The sequence below is a fragment of the Colobus angolensis genome, unplaced genomic scaffold (genome assembly GCF_000951035.1).
Source record: "Colobus angolensis palliatus isolate OR3802 unplaced genomic scaffold, Cang.pa_1.0 Scaffold298, whole genome shotgun sequence".
Taxonomy (NCBI): domain Eukaryota; kingdom Metazoa; phylum Chordata; class Mammalia; order Primates; family Cercopithecidae; genus Colobus; species Colobus angolensis.
This window is the reverse complement of record NW_012116243.1, coordinates 4,525,488-4,552,304: the sequence shown is the minus strand read 5'-3', so window position 1 is coordinate 4,552,304 and position 26,817 is coordinate 4,525,488. Positions and strand designations below refer to the sequence as shown.

Genomic DNA, 26,817 nt, shown 5'->3' with positions numbered 1-26,817 from the left:
AATTTTAGTAAATTTCATTCCAAGTCGCAAATTTAAGAAAATGATGATATACTGCTTTGTGCCATTCATAAAACACTACTAGATAAACAGCTACTATTACTTATCGATCACTTATGAGTTAGGCACTAGTGTACCTATTTTATGCTTTTCATTTCAATAATTCTCACAAAAATGTCAAAAACTAAATCTGTAATAGGAAAGGCATGGCATTTTGATCACATGAATTGCAAATGTTGGGTAAAGATTACACCAATAAACTATGATATGCTTGAAGAAGACGTAGTAACTGAAAAACATATAACAAAACTGAAAGGCGTTTTGTTTTTTTTTTTTAAGCATTAATGTTATGAAACAACAGAATTTTTTGGAAGCTCTGTTTTGGAGGGATCATAACACTGACATCAGTTTTAACCTCAAAATAGATAAAATAAATAAGGTCTAACTAAAACACTACCCTAGGAGGTGAATAAAATAGCTCACAACATTGGAGTTTTTTGGCACCTTCCCTGTGACCCAGGCTTGGGCTGGTCTAAGACAGAGGAGAGAAGCTGGCTGAACTAACAATGATATTGGATCTGCACATCTGTGGCACGGGCAGTTACTCTGAACTTACCTATTTCCTGTTCTCCCAAACATGCTCCTTTCTAAGGCACCTTTAGGCAGGAAAAGACTCCTCACAATGATCTGCCTCCATGACAGATGTTTCTTTCTTTTCCACCACTCTATTTCTTCTCCCAACTTACAATAAATAAATAAATAAACAAACAAACAAACAAAACAAGCAGCAGCATCTCTCTCACCGTTTAGTGGGTACTGAACAAAGACAGTTCAACATATTGGTGTCTGACTAGACTTCAATGACCAAGTAACAAATATTTCTGCAAAACACGTGGTTTCCAATTGCTTGCTTTCAACAAAATTGAAAGCGTACCTAATCAGGTTGTCAGGCAGTAGGACTTTAAAAATAATTGATTAAAATTAATGTTTGACAACAGGTCAGTGACTTTCGGCATCTAACCCAGGAGTTCAAAGTACTGAATGATATTCCCATAACAAAACTCCTTCCATTACCAGTTACTTATTTACGAGAATAACTTCCCTTTGCACTGATATTTACAAAAACAAAAATTAAAAATAAAATCATATATCATTCTAGCAATGAGTGACATTCATCAATGGACACATTATCCATTAGGAATAAAAAAGACACAACCCACTGAGAAAAATGTTTCCATTAAAATTTATAAAATACAATTATTAAAATAGGAACATATTTATGTTTTTTTGACCAACTGCATGCCAATAATTTTTATATCTCAATCCAGAAGAAATAAAATACTTAAAGCCTTATAACAGACTTTTAAAACTGTACATATAAATACACACACACACACACATAATTTTTGTTTCAGAGAAGTAATGAAAGACTGACCAATAACAAGGCTCTGAACCACAAAAATACTATATTAAGATAAAATTCTGTGGAGAAATAGAATGTAATTATAAGGAGAAAATAATGATGTGAAGTTTCTAACAGCTGAAGAAAAAGCTAGTGCAGGCTTTTAAGAAACACATGATTTAGTACCATTGCCCATCGGATATGCTTATTTTTAAAAGTTACCATGTACAATACACCAAAATAACATCCTTTAATTATTTAAATGTATAAAGAAAAACCACAAGTCAATTAAAAAATATATAAGGGACAAAGAGTTCTTTAAATCCTTAGAGTAGGTTTCTAAACAACCTTATTTCACACATTGTGATATTCTTTTCCTCCTTTCTGCCTTTCATGTGACATTCTCTAAGACCTAGCCTCTCAATGACTCATTTCCTTCATTAAATCCTCCCCAATTCCCCCAATCCGTAATGACCATGCTTTGTCTTATAACACTCAACCATCTAACCCATCTGGCTCACTCACTCTTGTAAGTAGATACAACATTCACGATGGGTAAGGTTCCTTGTATACTCACTCAGTGAATACCCCCAATATCCTCTGAAGCTGATTTTACTACTGTCAACATTTCAGAATGATAAACCAAAGCCAGATTGGCAGTAACCTGCGCAAGGTCAAACAGCTGCTAGGTGGCAGAGCTGGGATGGGTCTGGGAATAAAACACAAGAGAACTGTCTCTGGAGTCTCAACTGTGAACCATTACAAATCTCCTATGTTTCCCATCCCTGTGCCCTGAACCTGAGTTCAGTGCAACCCACCTTTGTAGGGGATGATGCTTCCTTGCTAAGGAGTTACGGCTTCAACAATCAGCTGCTCTCAAACAGCCCCAAAGATAACCTCTGAGTTCTGAATCTGTGTAACCAGAATGTGCTTACAGTCCCTTAAAATAACCTTCTCTTTCATGCCTGTAGGGAATAATCAGATTCAACACATAGCTATTTATTTCAATTTTTAAAAGTTCCAATTAACAGGGAAAAAATCCTTAGCAGTCAATTGCATATTACGATATTCCAAAAATGCTTTAATCACCTAAGCCTGCCTAGCTATAACTTACTTAATGCTTTTTACTTTTAAATCAAACTAAATATGGAATATAGCTCTGGAAAAAAATGAGAGACTGATTGCAAACCACCTTAATGTCCTCATGAATCTTTTTATGGAAATAAAAAGAACTTCAGTGAAGTTCTGAGACCTTGTTTACAAGTGGGGCAGACACCAGGGATGGAAGCCCCAGATTCAAGCGTCCTTAGAAGACGAATTTTATCACTTCTTGGCCTTTTGGCTAAGATCAAGTGTAGAAGATGAATTTAGAAGCAGGGAGTCAGGCAAAAGAGATTTTATGTGAAACTAAGTTGTATGAAGACTCTTTGATGGTTACACCTAATTGAACATCTACCTTTTTTTATAGATTAAGAAACTAAGTCCCTAAGAAATGAAAGGACAAACCCATACTCCTCTGGTTTGCTTAGAGGCAAAACTAAGGATTTGGGTCTCTAAATCCCAATGTGATTCCTTATAAGAGGGGTCTTCAAAAGTTTCATGGAAAATGCATATCATGAAAAAACTATGCATGGATTTCATCAAAATGAACTCATACTTACTTGTTATAACATGTCTGAACAGGATCTAGTTTGAGGCACTAACAAGGGTGAGACTTCAGTTTGAAAAGAGCCCCTAACAGAGCAATATAAATTATGCTAAAATTTAAACAAGAACAAACATCAAATTTATGGTGAAGCTTGGGTGGAAGTATGGTGAAATCACTGATGCTTTAGGAAAAGTTTATGGGGACAATGGTCCAAGAAAATCAGCAATTTACAAAATAGATAAATTGTCTTGGGAAGGGATGAGACAATGTTGAAGATGAAGACTACACCAATTTTCAAGAAAAAAATTAAGTCTGCTTTCCTGCTCTAATTGAAGAGAACTGACAATTAGCAGCTTATACAATTCTGACTGAAAAATTAAAGTTGAGGAAACTTTCCACTCAATGGGTGCCAAAACCACCGTGTCCAGATCAGCTGCAGACAAGAGTAGAGCTGTCAATGGAAATTTTACATAAGTGGGATCAAGATCCTGAAACATTTCTTTGAAAATTTATAAAAGTAGATGGAATACAGCTTTACCAGTATGATTCTGAAGACAAGGCACAATCAAAACAATGGCTACCAAGAGGTAGAAATGGTCCAGTCAAAGCAAAAGAAGACTGGTCAAGAGTAAAAGTCATGGCAACAGCTTTTTGGGATGCTCAAGGCATTTGGTGTGTTGACTTTCTGGAGGCCCAAAGAACAGTAACATCTGCTCGTTATGAGAATGTTTTGAGGCCAAAGCCTTAGCAGAAAAACACCCAGGAAAGTTTCATCAGAGTTCTTCTCCACCATAATGCTCCTGCTCATTCCTCTCATCAAACAACGGTAATTTTGTGACAGTTTCAATGGAAAATCATTAGGCATTCACTTACAGTGCTAATTTGGCTCCTCCTGATTTCTTCTTGTTTCCTAATCTTAAAAAATATTTAATGGGCACTCATTTTACTTAAAAATACAAGTAGACTGAAATGACATGGCTAAATTCCCAGGACCCTCAGTTCCTTAGGGATGGACTAAGTAGCTGGATTCACTACTTACAAAAGTGTCGTGAACTTGATGAAGCTAGCATTGAGAAAGTTTATATTTTTAATTTTTATCTTTTAATTTCATTTGTCCACAAACTTTTTGAAGTCCCCTAGTATGTTTAACTAGATGAAGCTCATTTTGATTCTCTAAAAGCCAAGAGTCAGGTTATAAATCCACTTATGTTTATATATTCAAAATTGCTCAGAGAAAAACTGAGCAACTCTCTTCGATTGCTAAGTATTTCCATGCAAAGAAATCAGTCATTTCAGTCAAAGGAAAGTCTTTTCTTCCATAGTTTTTGATGTCAGTTCATTATATTTTACCTCCAGGCTACTTGTTTTCTTTGAGTAAGATCCATTACATGTAATACTTTATAATATGTTGGTGGAAAATAGAGCAGAAGTATCCCATTTAAGATGTTTCCCCTAAGGGTTAAAACATAGTTTACACACACATACATACTCACTCGCTAACAAACACCGGCCTAGGAGAACACAGTCCTTGCGCCAGTGAAATGTACATGACACACTGGTTACCCACAGTGACCTAATTCTTCAAAGTAGCTGTTGGTATCAGAAACTAGGACACTAAAGTCCAATAATTACAGCTCTGAAGACAAGGCTACAGTTAGCAATGTCACTTACCAGTATTATATTATTGCAAAGTATGTACTTTCCTCTTAGGTGCAATATTAAATAAAACACAAAAGGATACAGGAGCTTCTGTTTGTATTATATTCTATCTTCTAATCACAGATTAACCAAAAAAGCTAAAGTAGCAGCCTATATGGTAATGTTTAAAGCTTCAATTAAATGAAAGATGATTATACCGCAAGAAAAATTAATTCCCACCTCTCTCAACTTTTCCCCCAGAAAAATGTTATTTTCTAAAAATGAAATAAATTGCATTTCATTAAATTATGGGTGCTACAAAATGTATTTATTAAACTTGACATTGGCAAAAAATTATATCTCATTAGAAATTTTTTTTTTTTTTTCGAGACAGAATCTCGCTCCATCGCTCAGGCTGGAGTGCAGTGGCGTGATCTCAGCTCACTGCAACCTCCGCCTCCTGCGTTCAAGCGATTCTCCTGCCTCAGTCTCCCAAGTAGCTGGGATTACAGGCGCGTGCCACCACACTCGGCTAATTTTTTGTATATTTAGTAGAGACGGGGTTTCACCTTGTTAGCCAGGATGGTCTTGATCTCCTAACCTCGTGATCTGCCTGCCTTGGACTCCCAAAGTGCTGCGATTACAGGTGTGAGCCACTGTGCCTCGCCTTCATTAGAAATTTCCAAACTGCTCTGATCTTGTAGCGCTTTTAAGGCTAGTGAGCACAAGATTTCTTCTAATTTAGTATTTTTAGAAACCTTTTGAATGCGATGTCTGAACGATAATGAAAAGGGAAACAGAGTGTTCTTTTATTAGCTTAAGAGATGTTAAGAAAGAGAGAGCCCTTCAATTGCACTTCTAATCATTTTCAGAATCTGGAGAGAATGCAAATAGAAAAACAAGTTGAATTCCAAATGAAAAACAAAAGTAGGGTTGAACTATAAGGCCTCTCAACTCTGTTTCAAAATCATTAAGGACCAAAGAGTTTATATAATTTTGGAAAGGTTGCTTGATTTTCGTTCTTGATTTTGTTTTCTCCTGAAGCTTAATTTGGGCAAATAGTTACTTTGGGGAGGAAAAGGTCAAAGAACAACTAAAGTAGAGATTGAGAAATGTAAGAATATTTTGTCAGGTATGCATTACTTTAGTTTTTAAATTGAATTTGTAAGGTTTAACAAAAATAGACACCCAACAAAGACAATCTTTAATACTAACTCATTTTCTGTTTCTTCATTCCTTCTTGCTGAGAGATTACAAAATCTTTTGAATAATTAACTGGTTTAGTAACCTAATACAATTACAGTATGTAACCATAAAATATTAATAGTCTCTCTCCCCAAACCCTCATTTCCTCCTGGACTGAAAATCTGGTACTAACAACAAATAGGCTCTATTCATTAATACTAATCCAAATAACTGCATCTGGTTGGTTTAAGGGGGGCAAAAGTAGCATATATCCAAAACTAGTTTAGTAAATTAAATTCAAGAATAAATATTTTTGTTATTTTATGCAATACTAGCTAAAAGTCAATCTACAAAAGCATGGAAGTTGGCTGATGTCTTCTTTGCATCTAAAATGAAAAGCTACATTTTGTCTATGAATTTTGATCAATCATCCAAATGTCTGATTTACAGGAGGCCAAAGTTTAGAATGTTAAACAACTTTCCAGTATTTCTTAATACAGAAAACTTGGCACTAAATAAAAGATCCCTGAAGACTGATCACCCTTTCAGGCAGCGTGAACACTGATAGAGCCAAACACCCTGAAGACTTCATATTTCTATCATGGGCCTTGATTAGTGATTTCATTAAAACGCCAATAAGCCAGGATTGAGAAAACCTGAGTGTTCAGGCAATGATGTGTGAAAAACAGGAGAGACAGGTGAGTCATGAAAATTACTAAGGAAAGACTCTCTCCACAACTGGGCTTATCTTTTCCCAGAGGGAGATTTGTTAAGAGGAGCTCAAATACAAACATGGGAAGGTATACAGTTTGGAAGAAAGCATTTCAGGTGATCCTGGTATCTCTATTTCCTACCAATCACTTTCATGTTGAAAAAAAAAATGACCTGGACTGGAAAGAAAGAAAAAAAGATTTATATGTTACTTCAAGTTTACATATGACGGCTTCACGTTTAATCCAGGCAACTACTATAAAATTCATCAGTGAGGCACTCTAAGTTTGCATTACACTTATTTACCCATCATTTACTATTTTTTTCATATGCACGAGAACACCAAGGAAGAGAAGACAAATAATCTAGAAAGGAAACATATGAAAAAAGAAAATCAGTCCAGGTGCAGTGGCTCATGCCTGTAATACCAGCACTTTTGGGAGGACAAGGCGGGTGGATCACCTGAGGTCAACAGTTCGAGACCAGCTTGGCCAACATGGCAAAACCCCGTCCCTACTAAAAATACAAAAATTAGCCAGGCATGCTGGTGTACACCTGTAGTCCCAGCTACCTAGGAGGCTGAGAAGGTGCCACTGCACTCCGGCCTGGGTGACAAGAGGAGACTCTGTCAAAAAAAAAAGAGAGAGAGAGAAAGAGAAAGAGAAAGAGAAAGAGAAAGAGAAAGAGAAAGAGAGAGAGAGAGAGAGAGAGTGAGAGAGAGAGCGCTAAAGAATAAAAAAGAGACAAGAGGTAAAGGGCAAGACCAGCAAATAGAAATGGTCTACACAGAGAGCCCCTTTAGAAGGCCAGGAGCCAGTCAGACCTCAGTGGCCCCTGCTCCTGCTTAACACTATTAGCCACTGGACAGTTCACTGCCCAGAGGGAAACAGGAAGAGAGGGGGAAAAGAAAAATGACAAGCATTTAGTTCTGATGAGTATAGTTTGCTCGAATAAGTAAATAGGCAAGTCAGAGTCTATTAATTTCCAAGTCAAGCACTAAGTACTCTGGCAAGCTAAGCTACAGCCACCAGCAGCAGAACAGGGCCATCTAGTCTACACAAACTGCCCTATGATGTGAGAACTAGAGGTCCTGGATAATCCAAGGAAAACCCAGAAGATATAGTGACATGCTTAAATAAAAGCAAAAGCAATTATGCAAATATATCTGCTTGAGAAGTTGGAATTTTAGAATGAGTTGCTACAGCATTTACTCTGAGACACAGCCCATCTCTAAACATAACTGATGAAAAACAACGGTAAATCAAACTTGATGACACAAGTATGTGCCAAAGTGTGTGCCACGTTGTACTCCAGGAAAAACTTTTCCACTAAAAAACAATAGTTTTAAGCAAACTTAAAAATAGATGAGCATATCTTCTGTGCAGTAATGCTATAAAGCTGAAAATGTAACTTAGAGCTCTCAGGGATATTAAATAATGGCTTACACAAGAGTACAAACAGATGGTCAAAAACAGTTTCTAACTTACCAGAAATTTTGAGAAACTCAATAAAAGATTATTTCAGAACTACAGGTTTTCCTGTAGGTAGCAAAGTGATCACAGATAACTGCAGAAGTCACATTTAGGACATAAAACCACCAACCAGAGAACTTTTACTTCTTGATTCATCCTATGAATCATGGATTATTCTGAAAAACCTATCATATTATTACCTAAAGAAGTTGAGTGAGAAAGTTTGTCCATACCTGAAATTCTAACAAAAAGCAAATACTAATGAAATTTGAAATTAATAAAAAAGTTAAAAGCAAAATTAAACTATGAAATCAGAAAATTGAACTTCAGTTATCTAAGAAATTCCCTGAACATAATAACCCTTTGCTTCCCCACAATACCTAAAAAGGAAACAGTGCCCGCCTACACATTTATCTTTAGTTTGTTAAATCCTTTATTTTTTACCTGTATGAAGATTCAGGGAAAGAGTATTTTTTCTTTTCTAATTTGTTCAACTTACCTAACAGCAAAGATAAATTTAAATGGCATTTTTATGAGGTCTTTTTCTAATAGTCAATAATATGGTAAATACCCTGGTTACTAGGATTAAATCTGTGGTTGGAAAAGCACACTATTCTAAAAATAATGAATTCTAAATCAACCAACCTAAATGTGCAAGTGTTTGGAAACCACAGCTCCACTCAGACCCCACAGAATCAGTTCCATTGCCCAGGATTAAGTTCTCAAAAGGATCAAAAGCCTATTTCCTATCACTTGGGTTCATAAAGATGCTGCTCAACACTGTTCTAAAAATGATAAACAATTGCTAGGTTTTATACTTTACTGGGTAAAGAGTTGTAAACAAATGGAACTAGTTTAGAACATTTTTTTCTTAAAGTTACATTCCAGTGATACAGGCTATATTTAAGGAAGCAGGTCCCATATATGTGTGTGGTCTACTAACTGAAAGTCATATTTAATATAATTTCCATTTCATAAAATCAAAACATGGTATTGTTTTCAGGTGTTAGAAATAAAGTTTCCAGTTAATGAGCTCATGACTAAGACCAATATGGCAATAGTTAAGAGAAGATATACAGAGGAAAACGTACATGTAGGGATTGAAATGTTTTACCATTTTTTATTATCAAAAGATAAGTTTCATATTTTAAATCACATTAAAAATATGATGTCAAGTTTACAAAAATATCATCTACAAAAATCAACTGTTAATTTATTAAGGATGGCATAAGAAAAGCAAGAATTCAAAAACCAGCATACATATGTTTCATAACTGCATTCCTATTTTCTTACCCTGTATGTGGTATAGTCGGACCCTATGAGTAACATGGTCAAAAAAGCAAGTCACTTCCGAGTAAATCCTTCCATGTGTCACTCTGACAAAGGGCGGTGTTGTGTAAACATAAGGCTGAGAAGAAAATAATATATTTAAGGAAAATATTTTGGCTTCCAAACTTTTAAAAGAGAATATGTTTATTATAGTTTCAAAAATGGAAAATACATACCACCTGATATTTGCAATTTTAAGTGTAAACCAGATCTTATAAGGTAACATAATATGCGTGTGATAAAAACTGAACATGTTTTTTATTTTTAAAAATGCTGAAAATAGGAAATAAAAATGTTTACAACTTCACTGCTCTAGAAAGCATTCCTCCCAGCTATACAAATTTCTAACTAAAATCCTTCTATTTGTCCCTATAGTTACTTATTAGAAACAGCAATCATCCTATAGAAGTTACATTTTCCCAGGTAAATAATTATTATAACCATGGTCCCAGCCCCCTAATGTTCAGGGTTTGGGACAGGTGGCAAGGATGACTACAGGGAGTCATCTAAGCAAACTGAAAGCAGGATTCAGAAACATAGTTTAATCACAGTTCGGTTTACTAAACTATAAAACATTTTGTCCTTTTACTTGAAAGAACTAGCTGAATATAAACTCACAAACTTTAAAAAACTACTTGGAAACCACTAGTTTAGTTTTTATTTAAATTAAAAAAAAAAATTTTAAATAAAAATTTAAAAATAAAGCACATAACTTATGTGACATGGAAGCAAATTCAAAACATTTATGAGTAACTATATTTTTAAAGTATTAGATACCTTAGCTCAACAATAGCATAGAAAGTTAGGCTTGCCATATGAACTACTTAAACAGTATAAGATTTGCAGCTGGGCGCCGAGGCTCACACCTGTAATCCTAGCACTTTGGGAGGCCGAGGTGGGTGGATCACAAGGTCAGGAGATTGAGACCATCCTGGCTAACATGGTGAAACCTCGTCTCTACTAAAAATACAAAAAATTAGCCAGGCACAGTGGCGGGTGCCTATGGTCCCAGGTACTCGGGAAGCTGAGGCAGGAGAATGGCATGAATCCGGGAGGCAGAGCTTGCAGTGAGCCGAGATCGTGCCACTGCACTCCAGCCTGGGTGAAAGTGCGAGATGCCGTCGCAAAAAAAAAATAAAAATATTTTCAGAATTGTGTAACTCTCTTCCAAATTTTCCTCTTTTGCCAAGGAAAATTTTCTGGAGTTATTAAAATGCTTAATGATTTACAAATTTCTTGTACCTAATTACCAAATAGCTAGAAAGTGAGGGAGGGGATGAGAACCTGGGATGGTGAGTTCTGGGCTCTTGTCTTCTTCTGAGGCACGAGATTGCCTCATTCCCTGATGTTTTTTATTTTCTCTCTGTAAAAATGACAATCGTTTTATCTTTCTATCTGACATTAGAGCTATTTAAAGATAGAATGGTTTTAAATAAATTAGTTATTGGTATCTATGCATGAAATTCTACAGCACAACTACTTTTTTAAGTATAAATACAGTCTATCAAAATAAAATGTCCAATGACAAAAGCTGGTAAATGAGAAAATATTGAAACAGCTCATAACTGGGATTCACTGCCCATCTTGGAATGCCTCATATGAGTTGTAGTTTGTCTTTAATTCTTCACTGACTTAAAAAAAAGAAAAACCCCAAACAGCCAAAAAAAAAAAAAACACACAGAATCCTTACTGTAGCCCACACAATCCCTTAAAATCCAATACTGGATTTTGGTTAGCAGGTTTCATAACTTGTGGAACAAAAGTAACTATTTCAGGAGATAGGTCCCCAGCTAACAATAACTAGGAGAATATTTCACTGATCTTGAGGTGGAGAAAACCAATAAAGGTATAAAAGCAAAGGAAGAAACTCTAAAGAAAAAAAAAGAAATGACTACACAAAAATTTAAAACCACTATAAATGAGAAATGCAATAAAATAATTAAACTAAATGACACAATAAGAAAAATTTTACAACATATAGGGAAAAGGATTAATTTTACCACATATAAAGAGTGCTCAGAGATCATCAGGACACGCCAACAGAAAAACAGTCAAAGAATAGAAAAAGGAAAACCACAAAAGAAATATGAAAGATAAATGAAGGCACACAAAAGTTCAACCTTACTAGTAATCACAAAAATCTTTACAGAAAAATATTTTTCTACTAACTTATTATTATAGGCAAAGCTTTTAACATGGCCAATTCTCAGTGGTTGGAGTGGGACTTTAGAGTTACTCTCAAAAAATGCTGGTGGGATTGAACATTTGCCTAGTCTTTCTAGAGGGAAAATAAGCTGTACACAGCAAAAGTTCTTAAAAGACTTCAGAAACTCATACAAAATGACTCTTCTAGAAAGTTATTCTCAGAAATTCATCAGCATTGCATAAAAAGAATGGTACAAAGAAAGCTTATTACAATGTTATAGTAGTGAAGAATCAGGAGAAAAAGAATATATGTAACATCTTAAACACAAGAGTATATATTAAAATTCGATTTTTAAAAACATACCATCAGATTGTGAGCATTGTAACAAACGAAAAACAAAATATGTACATGCAAGAAGTCAAGACCTGAGAACGGGGAGAAAAGGATATGCATAAAATAAAAGACAGTAAGAAATACATTCCAATGTTGGCAAGGGTTTTCATGGGATTGTGCACTAGTTGGTAAATTTTAGTGTTTTCTTCAGCTTCTGGCATTTTCAAAATGTGCCAGAGTTTGCATATTACTACCTTTATACTCAAGAGTGAGAAAAATTTGTTTTTTAAAGGGCTGAAAGTTAAGGAGAAAAATGGTCCAGTGGACAATCTATTTTTCCCATATGGTCCTGTGTCTGTATAGAACGCATACATACAAACACCACAAAAGCTCCCTAACTCTATGTAAAATCTAGTTTCTTCCCATGTTCATTGTTTATCCTAATTGAACATTGTTCACTGTAGCATCTTAACAAATTCCAATTCTAAACAGCTATTTATCTAATAGGGTCTCGCTCCATCAACCCAGGCTGGAGTGCAGTGGTGTGATCTTGGCTCACTGCAACCTCCGCCTCCCAGGCTCAAGCCATCCTCCCACCTTACCCTTCCTGAGTAGCTGGGATTGCAGATGCAGGCCACCACGCCTAATTTTTGTATTTTTTGTAGAAAAAGGATTTCGCCATGTTGCCCAGGCTGGTCTTGAACTCCTGAGCTCAAGCAATGTACCCTCCTTGGCCTCCCAAAATGCTGGGATTACAGGTGTGAGTCACTATGCCCAACCATTTATCTAACTTTGGACCACAAATTGCTAAGTATCAATAAGGTGATAGACAATACTGAAACCAAAAGTTCATCTATCCCTAATAAATAACAGATGATTAAATAATGACACTCACTTATCTTTTTCCTCAATACTCTTTCAATAAGTGTTTATTCCATTTGTCATCTTATCAGTACCACTTACCTTAGCATTACCATCAGGTAAGAAGAGGTAGGCACCACTTTTGTCTCTTTTAATCGTGGTTCCATACCATGAAAATTGCACACTTACTTCATGGTGTTTACCATCTTCTTTAGTCATCATTTGCTAAAGATTAAAAAAATAATAATAAGCCACTCACCACTAAGATGTTAAGCATGTTGCATCTGGTTCTATGTATATGACAACTTAAAAAAACAATTTCTGTACTTATCTTGCGGACCAGTGACACACAGCCCATGGAGCAGCGCCACCCACAGACCATACATGTGAGCAGCAAGTGGTCAATGAAGGTGCAAAAAGCTTCTTAATGCATTCTTTTACTCAAGAGTATTTGATACAGCTCCACTTAAGACTTTTTTTCCCTTTTGCCTAATTAATCTACACACATTGTAGCTAAAATAAGCATTCTATGAATTTTAGAACATACCTTCATAAGTCCAGTTTGATCAAACCGAAGTAAAACAAAGGAGTTCTCTAGTGTTATACCTTCTTCTGTATTTATCATATTCTTTATGGTGAAAATTCCTCTATCTTCTACTTTATTGTTATACAAGACATAATCAGCTAAATGTGAATTTGAACTTGCTGATTCCAAAATCTTATACACTTTCAGTCCCAATGGTGGTATATGTGCTCGAAAAGAGATCTTCAAAAGATAGGGAAGGGAATTTATTCAAGATAAATGTTATCTACTGAGAGGCAAACCATTTAAACCAACAAACTATCATATTTTTTAAAAAGAGAATCGAGTTCGCCCTCCATATCCACAGGTTCCATGTCCACAGTTTCAACCAACTACAGATAAAAAATATTTGAAAAAAAAAATAAAAATACAAATAAAAACTATAGCATAATAACTATTTACACAGCATTTACATTGTATCAGATGTTACAAGTAATTTAGAGATGATTTCAAATATACAAGAGGATGTGTGTAGGTTATATGCAAATGCAGATGCTCCTCAACTTAAACAACTGGGTTATGTCCAATCAGAATTTGAAAATATCGTTAAGTCAAAAAGGTGTTTAATACACCTAACCTATCCAAAAGTACAGCTTAGCCTAGTCTACCTTACATGTACTCAGAACACTTACATTAGCCCACAGCTGGGCAGAATTACTTAACACAAATCATATTTTATACTAAATAGAAATAGCTTACGTAATTTATTATATACTGTACTGAAAGCAAAAAATAGAATAGTTGTATGGGTACTTGAAGTACAGTTGCTACTGAATGCAATTACTTTCACACTATTATAAAATTGAAAAATCTAGGTTGAGCCATTGTAAGTCAGGGATCATCCGTACTACGCCATTTTATATAAAGGACTTGAGCATCCACAGATTTTGTTATTCCCAGGTGGTCCTGGGACCAGTCCTCTACAGATACCAAGGGATGGCTGTATAACAATATTCTATAAATGTTTGATATCTTGTGGGTAAACCATACACATCTCAGTTTATCCAGAGAACCTAATAACCTAAAGTTGGTAGGTCTATCAAAAGCATTAATGTTTTTATCCAATATGTGAACCTGCATTATCATTCTCAATTGTTCGGTTGTACTCTAGAAAGCCTAGAGAAGGAAATTCTCCATGAATGTAAGGGCTTTACAACAATGTTATTTCCTAATTATTAACTTTTTTGCCATATTATGATATTTTGGTATATAAAAATGATAAACATAATATAAATATTAAACAAGTTAGTTCAGTCAGCACTAGCAATCAAATGCTTGAAGTTCAGCAGACACTGAACAGAGCATGGAAAATGCACACAGTAAAAGACATGACCCCTGCTTTCCAGGAGCTATGGTTCCATTTTCTAGATGGAAAGCTTCCTGTAAAATCTGACCAAAATTTATATTATAGTTCACCTTTCTATCTAAAAGATTATGCATATTTAAGAGTAGCTAGAGGGTGGATCACAGGGTCAGGAGTTTGAGATTAGCCCGACCAACATGGTGAAACCCCATCTCTACTAAAAATACAAAATTAGCCAGGCATGGTGGCACATGCCTGTAATCCCAGTTACAGGAGGCTGAGGCGGGAGAATCACTCGAACCCAGGAGATGGAGGTTGCAGGGCGCCGAGATCGCATCACTGCACTCCAGCCTGGGCAACAGGAGTGAAACTCCGTCTCGAAATATAATAACAAAAGTAGCTAGCAATAGCTTTTGTCAAGTGGAAACAGTTCTTAAGAGTTCCTAGTTTATGGCTGTATCTCCAGAAGTGCAGTTTAAATTACATTCCAGATTTTAAAAGTTTAACCTTTCTAGTGGTACAGTGATCAGTTTAACATTGCTTATTTTAAGAAACTTTGGCACAAAAAATATCTATTACTTAAGCACAGATTTTCCACAATTATATCTCAAAAAAGCAGCATCTTAATTATTTTAGGGCATTTATCTTCCATGGTGTGTTATGTCACCTTTACAATGAAAACCTAAAACTATCCAAAGTTATTAAGGGTGGTATTTATCTCACTTTCAATATGCATAATTGTCATTAAATTCAGTTAGACCAAAACATTCAAAATTTTATGAGTAATAATTACTGCATCACCTTAGAATAAACAGTATACATCCTTACAAAGATATACAATATACATATGAACAATATATAATAAGATACAATATATACACTAACAAAGAAATTAACATTTTAGGGAACACGGGATCATTTTTCCTTTAGTGTCATTTAACCCGCCAGTTAAACTCTCTGGTATTTACAACTTTCATCACCTCACATACACCAACATGATGGCTAAATGGGGGCTACTGTACATACGTAAATTATATACTGGCTAGGTTTGTTTTACAATGCCTCCTTAAGTTCTATGGCCAAAACATACCTCATAGGCTATTTCTGAAATAGTATTTGCTGTATCCCAAACTGCACTGACTTGAACTTCCACAGGTTTTCCTGAAGCAGAGAACACTTGCACCGTGGGGGAACTCACATAGACTGAGACCACCAAGATTCGGTCTTGTTCTAAAGGATTATAGACCACAAGGTACCTGCAAAAACAGCTGCTTCATTATTTGGATCTCAAAATATTTGTACTTCTTTCATATATGTATACATACATATTTTTGAGATAGCGGTCTCACTCTGTCACCCAGGTTGGAGTGCAGTGGTGACATTATAGCTCACTGCAGTCTCAACCTCCTGGGCTCAGGCAATCCTCCCACCTCAGTCTCCTGAGAAGCTAGGAGTAGCAGGTGTAGTGCATGCCACTACACCCGGCTAATGTTTTTCATACTCTTCATAATACTTCAGTTCATGCACAGTCATAGAGCCAACTCATAGAGAAGAATTATTCTGTGAGAACTTTCTGTGAGAACTTTCAGAGAACAGGCAATTTCATCACAACAAATATCACACAGTAAAAAGGGTAATTAAATAATGATTCAGAAGCCCTTTCTAAAGAATTAATGCTTTACAAATGGAAGATATTCATAGATTTGTAATAAAGCTTTTCTGTATCCCAGAAAAAGACTTATATAAATACGGTTTTATTCATCTATCTAAAAGAATCAGCTCCATACAACTAATACCCTGATCCCTACCTAATCTCACCGAATAAAAAAATTCACAATTTGTTTGCAATTTTGTCACAATTAGTTCCAGGTAAAAATCTAATATTCATTTTAGACCACTAAGAATGTATGGCTATATGTGGAGAATCACATAATTCACACACGTATTTTATATACAATAGGACTTTATTATTAAAGAAAGTTGATTCTAAAAAAAGGTAACTTGAAGCCAATCCACTTGTAATAGGGCCCCAAATTTTTATAGTAAGTAATGGTGGAAAAAAAGATTGATTGGGATTAGGCAGAAAAAGGAAAATGCAAACTATTAAAATAAGTTTAGGCAATATTTGCAACTACGTGTAACTTTTGGTATGAACAAAAACAAAAATGAACTGAAATTTGGGGCACAATTTTTCCAATATTTTATACCAGCATATTATGACATCCTTCACATAACATTTAATTTTTACATGATGGTTTTATTAATAAACTATATTTGAAAAAAATATTTAAGGACTTTATTTTTTCCTAAAATCCTCTCCCAGTTCTGATATTCAAATAATTCTCAGTTGAAGTACCCAACAGCCTTGATTTTCTTACTAGCATAACTCTACCAGATTCTCATTCTTTCATGGCTTTGCCTGCGAGTAGAGGCATTCTAGACCACCAACATCGCAGACTTCATGAAATCTGCATCCTCTACAAGGTTTATAATTTTATAATTTATAATCAATTTGCATCATATTGTCTTCAAATAAATCAAAGAGTATTTCAAAGAGTGGACTCTTAGAAATAATGGTGGACAAATGCTGGACTACTAATATAACTCACTGATTCACTAGTGCATATTTTCATGATCTGAAATATTTGCGTTTTCCTATACAATTTTGTAACTGCAGGAACACACTGAATAGTTGGATAACAACCACCTCTCCCCCAACACGTTGTAGCTATAGATGGTAGCACCAAGCTTACCAGTATTCTTCCATCCTGCATATGTGTTCTATATATTTTTGCTTTAACTGCATTACAAAGTGTTCAATAAGAAATAAAATGAATACCTACAGGGGCCAAAACTAAAAGGAAAAAAGATAACAGGAAAAATGAAGGAAAAGAAAGAGGATATAACACAAAATCCATGACACTAGACTTATAAATTGTTCATCAGAAGCATTTATGTTAAAGCAACATTCTGAGATACCAAAGGTGATGATGACATTAAGAATGTCTCTAATTCCTATTAGGCTTATAGTATGTGTCAGGATAACAAGACCTAATTTGTTATTATTTATGTTCACTGAGATTCCATATGTATACAAGAGATGAACAGATGAAACCACATAGTCACAAACATATTTACAAAGAGCACTGAATCCTCCTAGTACTTAAATAAAATCCCATTTTATGCACAGAAGCAATTCTTAAGGAGAGGGAGGGTGATGCCCTCTTGAGAGGTATGCTCAACAGACTTACCTCAAAGATTTGTCAACCTACTGGCAGCCACCCACAGCCCTCCTACCACAGATTACATTTCCCGACTGTTCCCCATTCATAAACACACCTGGCGAACTGCAACTGCCAGGATTCATTATTACTAATGGGACTGTCCTATATTTCTAAGGTGCACTCGGGAAGAAAAACAGTGGTGGATCACTCATTCTCTGCACCAAAGATGTTCAAACCAGACCTCCAGAAATGAGTGATTTACCACTGAAACCCATGTTCCCAGAGGCTTATGGAGCTAGTATTTAAAGAACTTGAGAAAATGGTGGCCTGAAACCTTTGGCTAATCTCCTAATTCTGTAGCAGCCCTGAGGTATACGTAGTCACACTAAGCCTAGAATCCCTATGGCATGTTCTCTGGGTGCTCCACTACAGTGAAAGGTCATGAAGGTTGTGATACTATAATGTGTGCCCAAACAATAAATTAGATAACAAGCATCCAGAACACTAATTCCTTCTATGAAAAAAAAATACTCATACTTAATGCAAACAATAATTTTAACCATATATTTGGTTTTGCACCCTATTAAATCACTTTTTATAATAAGCTGTGAACTAGGTTCTATTTTGTTTCATTTTAATAGCTAATTAGCATTTGACCGTAATGATGTTTCTACTGTACTGAATGATTATGTAATTATCATACCAGGAATCTATTCAAAAACTAAATGTGTAGAGTATATAATGAGTATAATGCTGCACTAAGAAAATAATTTTCAACATAGAGATTCACAGCATGTTTTTTATGTGCATCACAGTACAAATTTATCTGACACACAAACTCCTATCTATGTACATTTTAAGTAGAGTACAGAAAAAGGATGATCATATATAGATATTTCCTTTAGAAATAAGTACACCATCATAAATTAACTTAATTTTCATTGTCATCACATTTGGTAGTCCAACATTCGTTATATGGCCAACATCCCCAAACATGAGTGCTTTCAGGCCCTCCAGTTGTGAATGAAACCAACAAGTTTCAGTATCATATCATAATATCATACTCACTTACTGAAAATTAACAATATTTGATCCACATTAACGAAAGAATTATGTTTATATCTTCAGAATGGGGAGGGTTAATTTCAATTTTAGCTGGAAGCTCAGTGCTTTTTTTCTCTTCTCAATTTCCACCACATCAGCATTAGCTTCTTACTTATCATCTGTCACCAAGTCACGTCCAGCATCCTAGTTCTCATTGTGACATTGGCCCTCATAATTCAGGGTTATGAGCAATTATCTCAGTTCTCCATATACAAGGAATAACTCTCACCTCATGAAGAAAAAGCACTCATATGTTACCTGCCAATCAAATTAGAGGGCAGAAGATAATCTACTTTCACTGGAGAAAAAGGAATGGAGAAAAATGAAAGAACACCTGTATGCTCGTATCAAACTGGGAATCACTTTATGGAAGAATCACAGTGTAAATGTGGCTGTCCTTGAAGATTCTACTGAGGATGGGTATACTAAAAATTCCTTCACTCCTTTCATAGAAGTAATTCATATCATGTTAAAAAAGACAACTATGGAATACTGAGTTTTCTCTTTGAAGTAAATCTCATCAGTGCCCACTAAAATGTGAATCACACACTAGGACCACACAGGCTTCCTTCTAGGACTGGCTGCAGTACAAAGTGGAAGGAACATGCCCCTTGGTCAGATGGACCTTGGAATTATCATTCAGAGTGCATCCCGCATGCCTGGGCTGGTCCTCAAGCCTGCATGGGCAACCCGTGAGGTGCAACCTTTCATCCTTCTCAATGGACATATAAGGAAACTGAGGTTCAACAAGAGCAGGAATGTTGCCAAGACTGGCCCAGCTAAAAAGTGCCACAATAGGGCTTAGAATGCAGTTTTACTCCCACACCCATCTTCTTAACTACTTCACTCACAGGCCAGGCATGTAAGGATCTTTGTGACAGTTGTGACAGCTGAAGTTTCCTGTGCAGACCCCCTTAGTTCCAAATTCACATGTGAAGAACTTTCTCCTCAGCAATGCCAGTATCCCCAGAGAGTCTCTCTCCTCAAGAAGCTCAGATAAGCAATAAGCTACTTATATTTCATGTATATTGTATTTGTGAAAGAAAATTTATATACTGGAACACTGGAATAGAAAAAAACTTGCAATATATACTAAGGAGTTCATTTTATGACCTCACCGCATGAAGTAAGCAAAAACAATATTTGAGGAAGCATTTTAAAAGCCACATACATATTTTTATGATTGTGTAGGAAGATTAAAAAAATATGTATTTTTTCAAGTTATTTGTAAGTGCACTTTAAAATCAGTTAAGCAAACACCAAAAGACATAAGAATATTAACTGTAATTTCATGTGCTTACCATAGGTACCTAGCACAGAATAATGTTCAATACTTAATGAATGATCAGGGCAGAAAACGGCCACTAGAGAATTTATTACTTGTAAATAGTATCTACTAATCTGGGGTTGTATAGTTTTATCAGAGCAGTTCCATTTTGATTATTTTAATTCCTTAAAAAGTGTTAATTCTTCAAAAACATAAATTATATAATTAATCCCTGTGTAAAGATGGGGAAAATGGCACATTCAAGATTACAGAGAAAGTTAAGAACAAAGCAAAAACTAGAGCTCATTTTGTCTGACTCTTAATCAATGACAACATATTAAAAAAATCATTTCAAACAAGAATGCATTCATTTTCTCTAAGTAGCCTCATTACTGGAACATAACCTAAAGAAAAATATTAAGCTTTATACAGTATTCTGAATATGGAAACATATGAATTTACATGTTAACAAAAGTTGCAAAATCTAAATCTGAAGTTCTTTTGATATATTCCGTTTTGTTTTCTAGGTTTAAAATATAATGCTTACCATATTGGCAGGAAAAAATTCAAGACATTAAAAACTAAGAGTGTCTTTTTGAGTTATACTAGATCTTCAATCACAATTGTGTGATTCTTGGGCTTTTGAGTCAGACTCCTGAGTCAGACACATTCAAACCCCCCACCATGTCACTTAGAGTTTCAGAGGCTTTCGATAAGTTATTTCTCTTCCCCAAGACTTAATATCCTCATCTATAAAATCGAGAAACAAGATTATTGTTAATATTGAATTATAAACTGTTTAGAAAACCACCTAGCTCAGACCAAGCACAAAAAAGAATCTCAATAACAATTCACTTCTCTCCTTCCCCTTACAAGACCCTCATGGTATCGTGACCAAGGACCCTGGTACATCATCACACTGGGTAGTACAGTGAACGATTTAACAAACCCAGGTCAATGAGCTGTCATAAATCCTTTTTTTGTGTAAGGCACGCATAAATCTAAATAAAAGAAATTAATATGTGATAATACAGATATCCTGAAACAAGAGTTCTGATAACATGGTAGTGGTGAGAATACACATTCAAAGTAACAATATGGCTTATGGCTAAGTTAAAAAGCAAGCAAAGAAAGGAGAGAAAGATGCTGTATGGTATGTGTAGTTATAAACTTATGAATGTGAATACATAAACCCAGTCAACAAGGTACCTACAGTCTAGGAGGGGGAGGCACAGAAACACACTGGTAAGTTCAATATAACAGGGTAGGCAATAAGACAAAGGTATGTATAGCATGTCATGGGATGCATACACACGCATGCAGACACACACAGACACACACAGACACACACACACACACACACACACACACATACACACGGCAGTTAGGAAGGTTAAGAATTATCAGGAGACCAATCAAAATAGAAAATTAATTTTATACAAAATGAGCAGAATGTATAATATATGCAGAAAATGAAAAAAATGTCATTTAGTAGAACATAAAAATGAATGAAGAGATATATCTTTCTAAACAAGAAAACTAAAATAATGCAAAAGCACAACTCTCCCAAAATTAATTCATAAGTCTTACGTAGTGCCAACCAAAAATCCCACGGAATTCCATTTTTTCAAAGAAAGGTGAGGGAGGGAAAATGATCATGAGCTGGGCAAAACAGTTCTATAATATACATACATCCTTAATAACAGATGAGCAAGACGAATGGTTACACAGATACATTAAAACAATATGCCAACACTGATTCCAGATAAACATAAATTCTCAAACATAAAAAAGATACAAAATTAGTAGAAAAAATAAAATCTATAATCTGTGGTACAAAAGGTCTTTCTAGCCATAACTGAAAAATACAATGAAGTAAAAGGCTGACAGATTTGGTAACAAAAACCTAAAAATTTTTCTATCGTAAAAATAAGATTAAAGAACAAAAACTAAAAAAATAAATAAATAAATTAGTAAAACTTGTAAAGTGCTCTTACAAATCAACAGAAATATAAACACTCAAATGAAAAAAAAGGTGAGCATTTTACTTTTGTCAAATTGAAGTTGAGAAATAAATGATGTTTCCACTTCCAGGGGAAATGGAGTAGCTGTCAACAAACGAGAGCTCTCACTTCTACTAGCCAATGAGAAAAGTCAGATAAAAACAGTAATAATCATTTGCCTGAGGGCAACAGAAAACTGCTGAGGAGAGGAAAAAACTTCAGAAAAGCGACCAGCCTTCGGCAGTCATTTTCACTCTGGGGCATGCCAGTTCTCAGCAAGGGAGAGGCTGTGAGTTCCATGCAAAACCTAGTGAAAAGTCTGGAAGAAATCACTGGAGAACAAAGAGGTCAAAAGAGCATTTTGTGGAGATTTTGGGAGGATTCAGGTACACAGTTGATTTTTTCATTACGACAAGCGCCAAATACTGAGGCTGCGCAGAAAGGGAAGCTTCAAACCTAAACAGAAAGCTTCTGAAAAGTAGAGCCGAGACATCTCATGACATTCCAGAACCCCCCAGGGGATAGGGCCTACAGAATATAAGCAGGCTGTTAGTTGAAAACTTACTTAGAAAGCCAGGGGAACAACAGGTTGAATAAATCAGTCTCAATTTAACACAGTCCTTGATTGGAACAATATCTATCTAGAAGAAGATATTTTCTAGAAGTCTCTCTAAATTTTATGCACAATTGTCTAGTACTCAATATGAAATTAAGAGTCATCACATAAGACAGAGCCACATGACTAAACACCAAGAAAAAAAAGAAACTAGAACCATACATGACCCAGATGTTGAAGTTAGCGGACGTGACTTTAAAATCATAATTAATATGTTCAAGGAAAGAGAAAAACATGACTAAAGTAGAGGACAAGATAGAGAATTTTACCATAGAAATGAACATATTACAAAATAATCAAATGAAATTCTAAAAGGATAAATATTTAAAATTAAAAATTCCACAGACGTCTTTAACAACAGCAGAATAAATATATTTAACTCAGCAAAAGAGAAGTCAATAAAAAATATACAAACTGAAGTGGTGAAAAAAATACAGAAAAGAATGTTAGGGACACAGGCAACTCAGTGAAAAGATCTAATATGTGAAATAGGATATGTGTAGATGGAAATAAAAGAGAAAATAGCACAACAGAATTATCTCAATAGCTGAGAATTTTCCAAAACTAAAGCAAGGGACTAACCCACAGATACAAAAAATACTCTGTGATTCCCAAATGAAGCAAATACACCTGGTGTGTCATGTTAAATCTACCATGAAAAGGCAAAATCTGAGAAGCAGCCTGTAAAAATAAGATTACACTGTTCAAAGAAACAACAATAAGATCATCAGCTGACATGCCAAAAGAATTAAGGAAGCCAGGAGAAAATGGAATTACATATTTGAGGTGGTGAGGAAACAAAAAAGCACTGCCAGCCTAAAAATCTATATCCAGCAAAAATTTCCTTAGAAAGTGATAAAGATGCCTTCAGAGAAACAAAAACCGAGTGTATGGGTTACCAGCAAACTTGTACTGGAAGAAGTGTTAAGTCTTCAGGCAGAAAGAAAATAATCATAGAGCGAAACATGAGATTGCAGGGAAAAATGAAGAGCACAAAGAGAGGTAAATATATAAGGAAATATAAATGATAACATAAAACAACATAAAAGTAATAATTTGAATTAGATTATAAGTCATCTATGCTTCTCTACGTAAATACTAAAAGAATATTAAAATCATCTTATGAAAGAAGGCAAGAAAGAAGAGAAAGATGACTTGCCAAAATATTAGCAATACTTATTGTTAGGTGGTAGCATTATAATTATTTTTCATACTTTATACATTTCTTATATCTAGTATTTATAATTTTATAATCAGAAAACACTATAACTTAAAAATTGTCTGACTTTTAATCCAATGATTCCTACTCTTAGAAATTTAGTGTAAAAAGGCCAGGTGTGATGGCTCATGCCTGTAATTGCAGCACTTTGGGAGGCCAAGGCAGGCAGATCACCTGAGGCACGGAGTTCGAGACCAGCCTGGCAAACATGGCGAAATCCTGTCTCTACTAAAAATAAAAAAATTAGTCGGCATGGTGGCGTGTGCCTGTAGTCCCAGGTACTCAGGAGGCTGAGGCACAAGAATCACTTGAACCCAGGAGGTGGAGGTTATAGTGAGCTGAGGTTGCATCACTGCACTCCAGCCTGGGTGACAGGGTGAGACTCTGTCTCAAAAAAAAAAAAAAAAAAATTAGTGTAAGGAGAAAAACAGAAATACAGTAAACAAAAAATATTTTAACTATTTCCACAGCTAAACAATGTAAATATCTAAACAATACTATTCAAAACATTGTATTAGCTAATCAATATAATATTAAATTGAGGGAACACATTAACAATTAAAAGTATACTTATGTATTAGAATATTAATAATCATTAAATATAAAGATTTTTTAAATAAAAGAAAATGTTGCATTATTAAATACAAAAGAATATTCTGAATTATATACAAATAATAATCAGTGAAATATAAAAATATATGAAATTCTAAAAAGAAACTGTTGTTAATAGTTACCTCCTCTAGGTTCTAGGGTTATCAGTGAATATGCTAAAATTCCTTTTAATAGCTTTAGGTGTAAACACTATTCTACAAGAAGTTACGTGTTTATTAGAAAAATTCAGAACAATAACATCAAAAACAAAGAAATTTTTTAAAGAGCAAAGGAAGCATGGAAATCCTTTCTAGTTATAAAGCCACAGATATACAGGAAATAATGTTATTTTCAAGATATATAGGCCGCTACCACTAGAAGCTACACAGTAAAGTGAACCTCTAAAATGCAGTTATATGAAGTTAGAAAAGGAGATAAAACTCAAGTCATAGTGGCGAGTGGGTTGTCTTTTAGTCATTACAAGGAGCTTGGAGCTTTTTGTGAAGTTGATGGAAAAGGTTTAACATGGTCAAATTTTCCTTTTTAACACCTACTTCTAGTTGCCAGGTGGAGAAAGAACTTAAGAGGTGAAGGCTCAAAGCAGGAAGACGAAGTAGATAGCTTCAAGTTGATAGCCTAGGCAGGAAAGGTGAAAACAGATCAATTTTTCCACTGGAAATTTAAAAATCAGATTTCCAGGTATGATAGGGTAAGTATAATGACCCCAAGATGTCTATGTCCTAATTCCAAAACCTATGAATGCTACCTTATACAGCAGAAAACACTTTGCAGATCTGATTAAATTATAGCTCATGGTATGGGGAGCTCATTCTAGGCTTTCTAGGTGGGCCCAATGTATTTTCAAGGGTCCTTATTAGAGGGATGATCCAACAGAGAAGAAGATTATGTGACAACAGAAGCAAGTGGATGAGATGTACAAGGAAGGAGCCACAGGCCAAGGAATGCAGGTCATCTCTACAAAAGGCAAAGGCAAAGAAATGATTCTCCCCTCAGAGATGCCAGAAGGAAACAGCCCTACCAATATTTTGTTAATCCAGTGAAAATGATCTTGAATTTCTGACCCCAAAAACTATAAGATAATACATTTGTGTGTTTTTTACTAGAATTAAGTTTGTTGGTAATTTATTAGAGCAGCAACAGGAAACTAATACACCAGGTTACACTATTCCTGTTGAAAATGAGGACTAACTTCCAGTTTCATACCAAGGATATATAAAAAGAAAATCCTGAGTCCTGGAAAACAGGAGGGAGGTGGGCAAAGAGTAACAAGCAAGAAGAGCTTGGGGTCCTTGGAACTGGGACCAAGCAAAGATTAAATGAAGTGGGTCTAGCCCTTTGCCCTCTCTCCTGTATTCGCAAGGGAAACATTTTAAATGATGGTTTCTGGAAGCTACTAGCTGGTTAAGTAACAAATATGGCCTGCTCTAACAAGAAAAAAAAAATTCAACACTAAGGTACAGAACACTCTCTCAGCAATAAAAATTAGAATTTTACTTGGATATAGTAGTCCGTAAATGCTACCCAACCTTCCTAACACATGAAAGTTTATTTCACACCTTTCTCTATATTTAGGAGAAATCATTCTTAAAATCATGGACAAAAATATTATGAACCTAGATTCAAAAGAAAGGTAAACAAGCATGTTGCATGATCAAATGCAAATATAAAGTTGTCCTTCACAAAACAGTATGATCGCAGTACCTAAAATTGCTGTTGGCAACTAAGCAATTTCTGCAAATACCTTATTCTCCTCAAATGCAAGAATTCCACAAAATAATACTAACAAATTCTTAGTTTCTAAACTAAGAATGGCAAGGAAAATATGATATTATTAAGTAAATATTCTAGAAAGCTATATGTTAGAAAATATTACTTGGCGGCCAGGAGTGGTAGCTCATGCCTGCAATCCCAGCACTTTGGGAGGCTGAGGTGGGCGGATCACGAGGTCAGGAGATTGAGACCATCCTGGCTAACACGGTGAAACCCCGTCTCTAGTAAAAATACAAAAAATTAGCCGGGCGTGGTGGCGGGCGCCTGTAGTCCCAGCTACTCAGGAGGCTGAGGCAGGAGAATGACATCAACCCAGGAGGTGGAGCTTGCAGCGAGCCGAGATTGCGCCACTGCACTCCAGCCTGGGCGACAGAGCGAGACTCTGTCTCAAAAA

General features: G+C 35.3%; 1 protein-coding gene across 1 annotated transcript in view; it reads right to left on the bottom strand.

Annotated features, from left to right (window-relative positions):
* Positions 1-26,817, bottom strand: part of MAN2A1 (mannosidase, alpha, class 2A, member 1) — a 173,321-nt gene that overhangs the window by 35,405 nt on the left and 111,099 nt on the right. Inside the window, exons 13-16 of the mRNA XM_011949322.1 lie at positions 15,699-15,864; positions 13,270-13,488; positions 12,825-12,947; positions 9,347-9,461 (exon numbers count right to left, since the gene is read on the bottom strand). Coding sequence (XP_011804712.1) covers positions 9,347-9,461; positions 12,825-12,947; positions 13,270-13,488; positions 15,699-15,864 — 623 coding nt within the window. The remainder of the gene's footprint in view (positions 1-9,346; positions 9,462-12,824; positions 12,948-13,269; positions 13,489-15,698; positions 15,865-26,817) is intronic.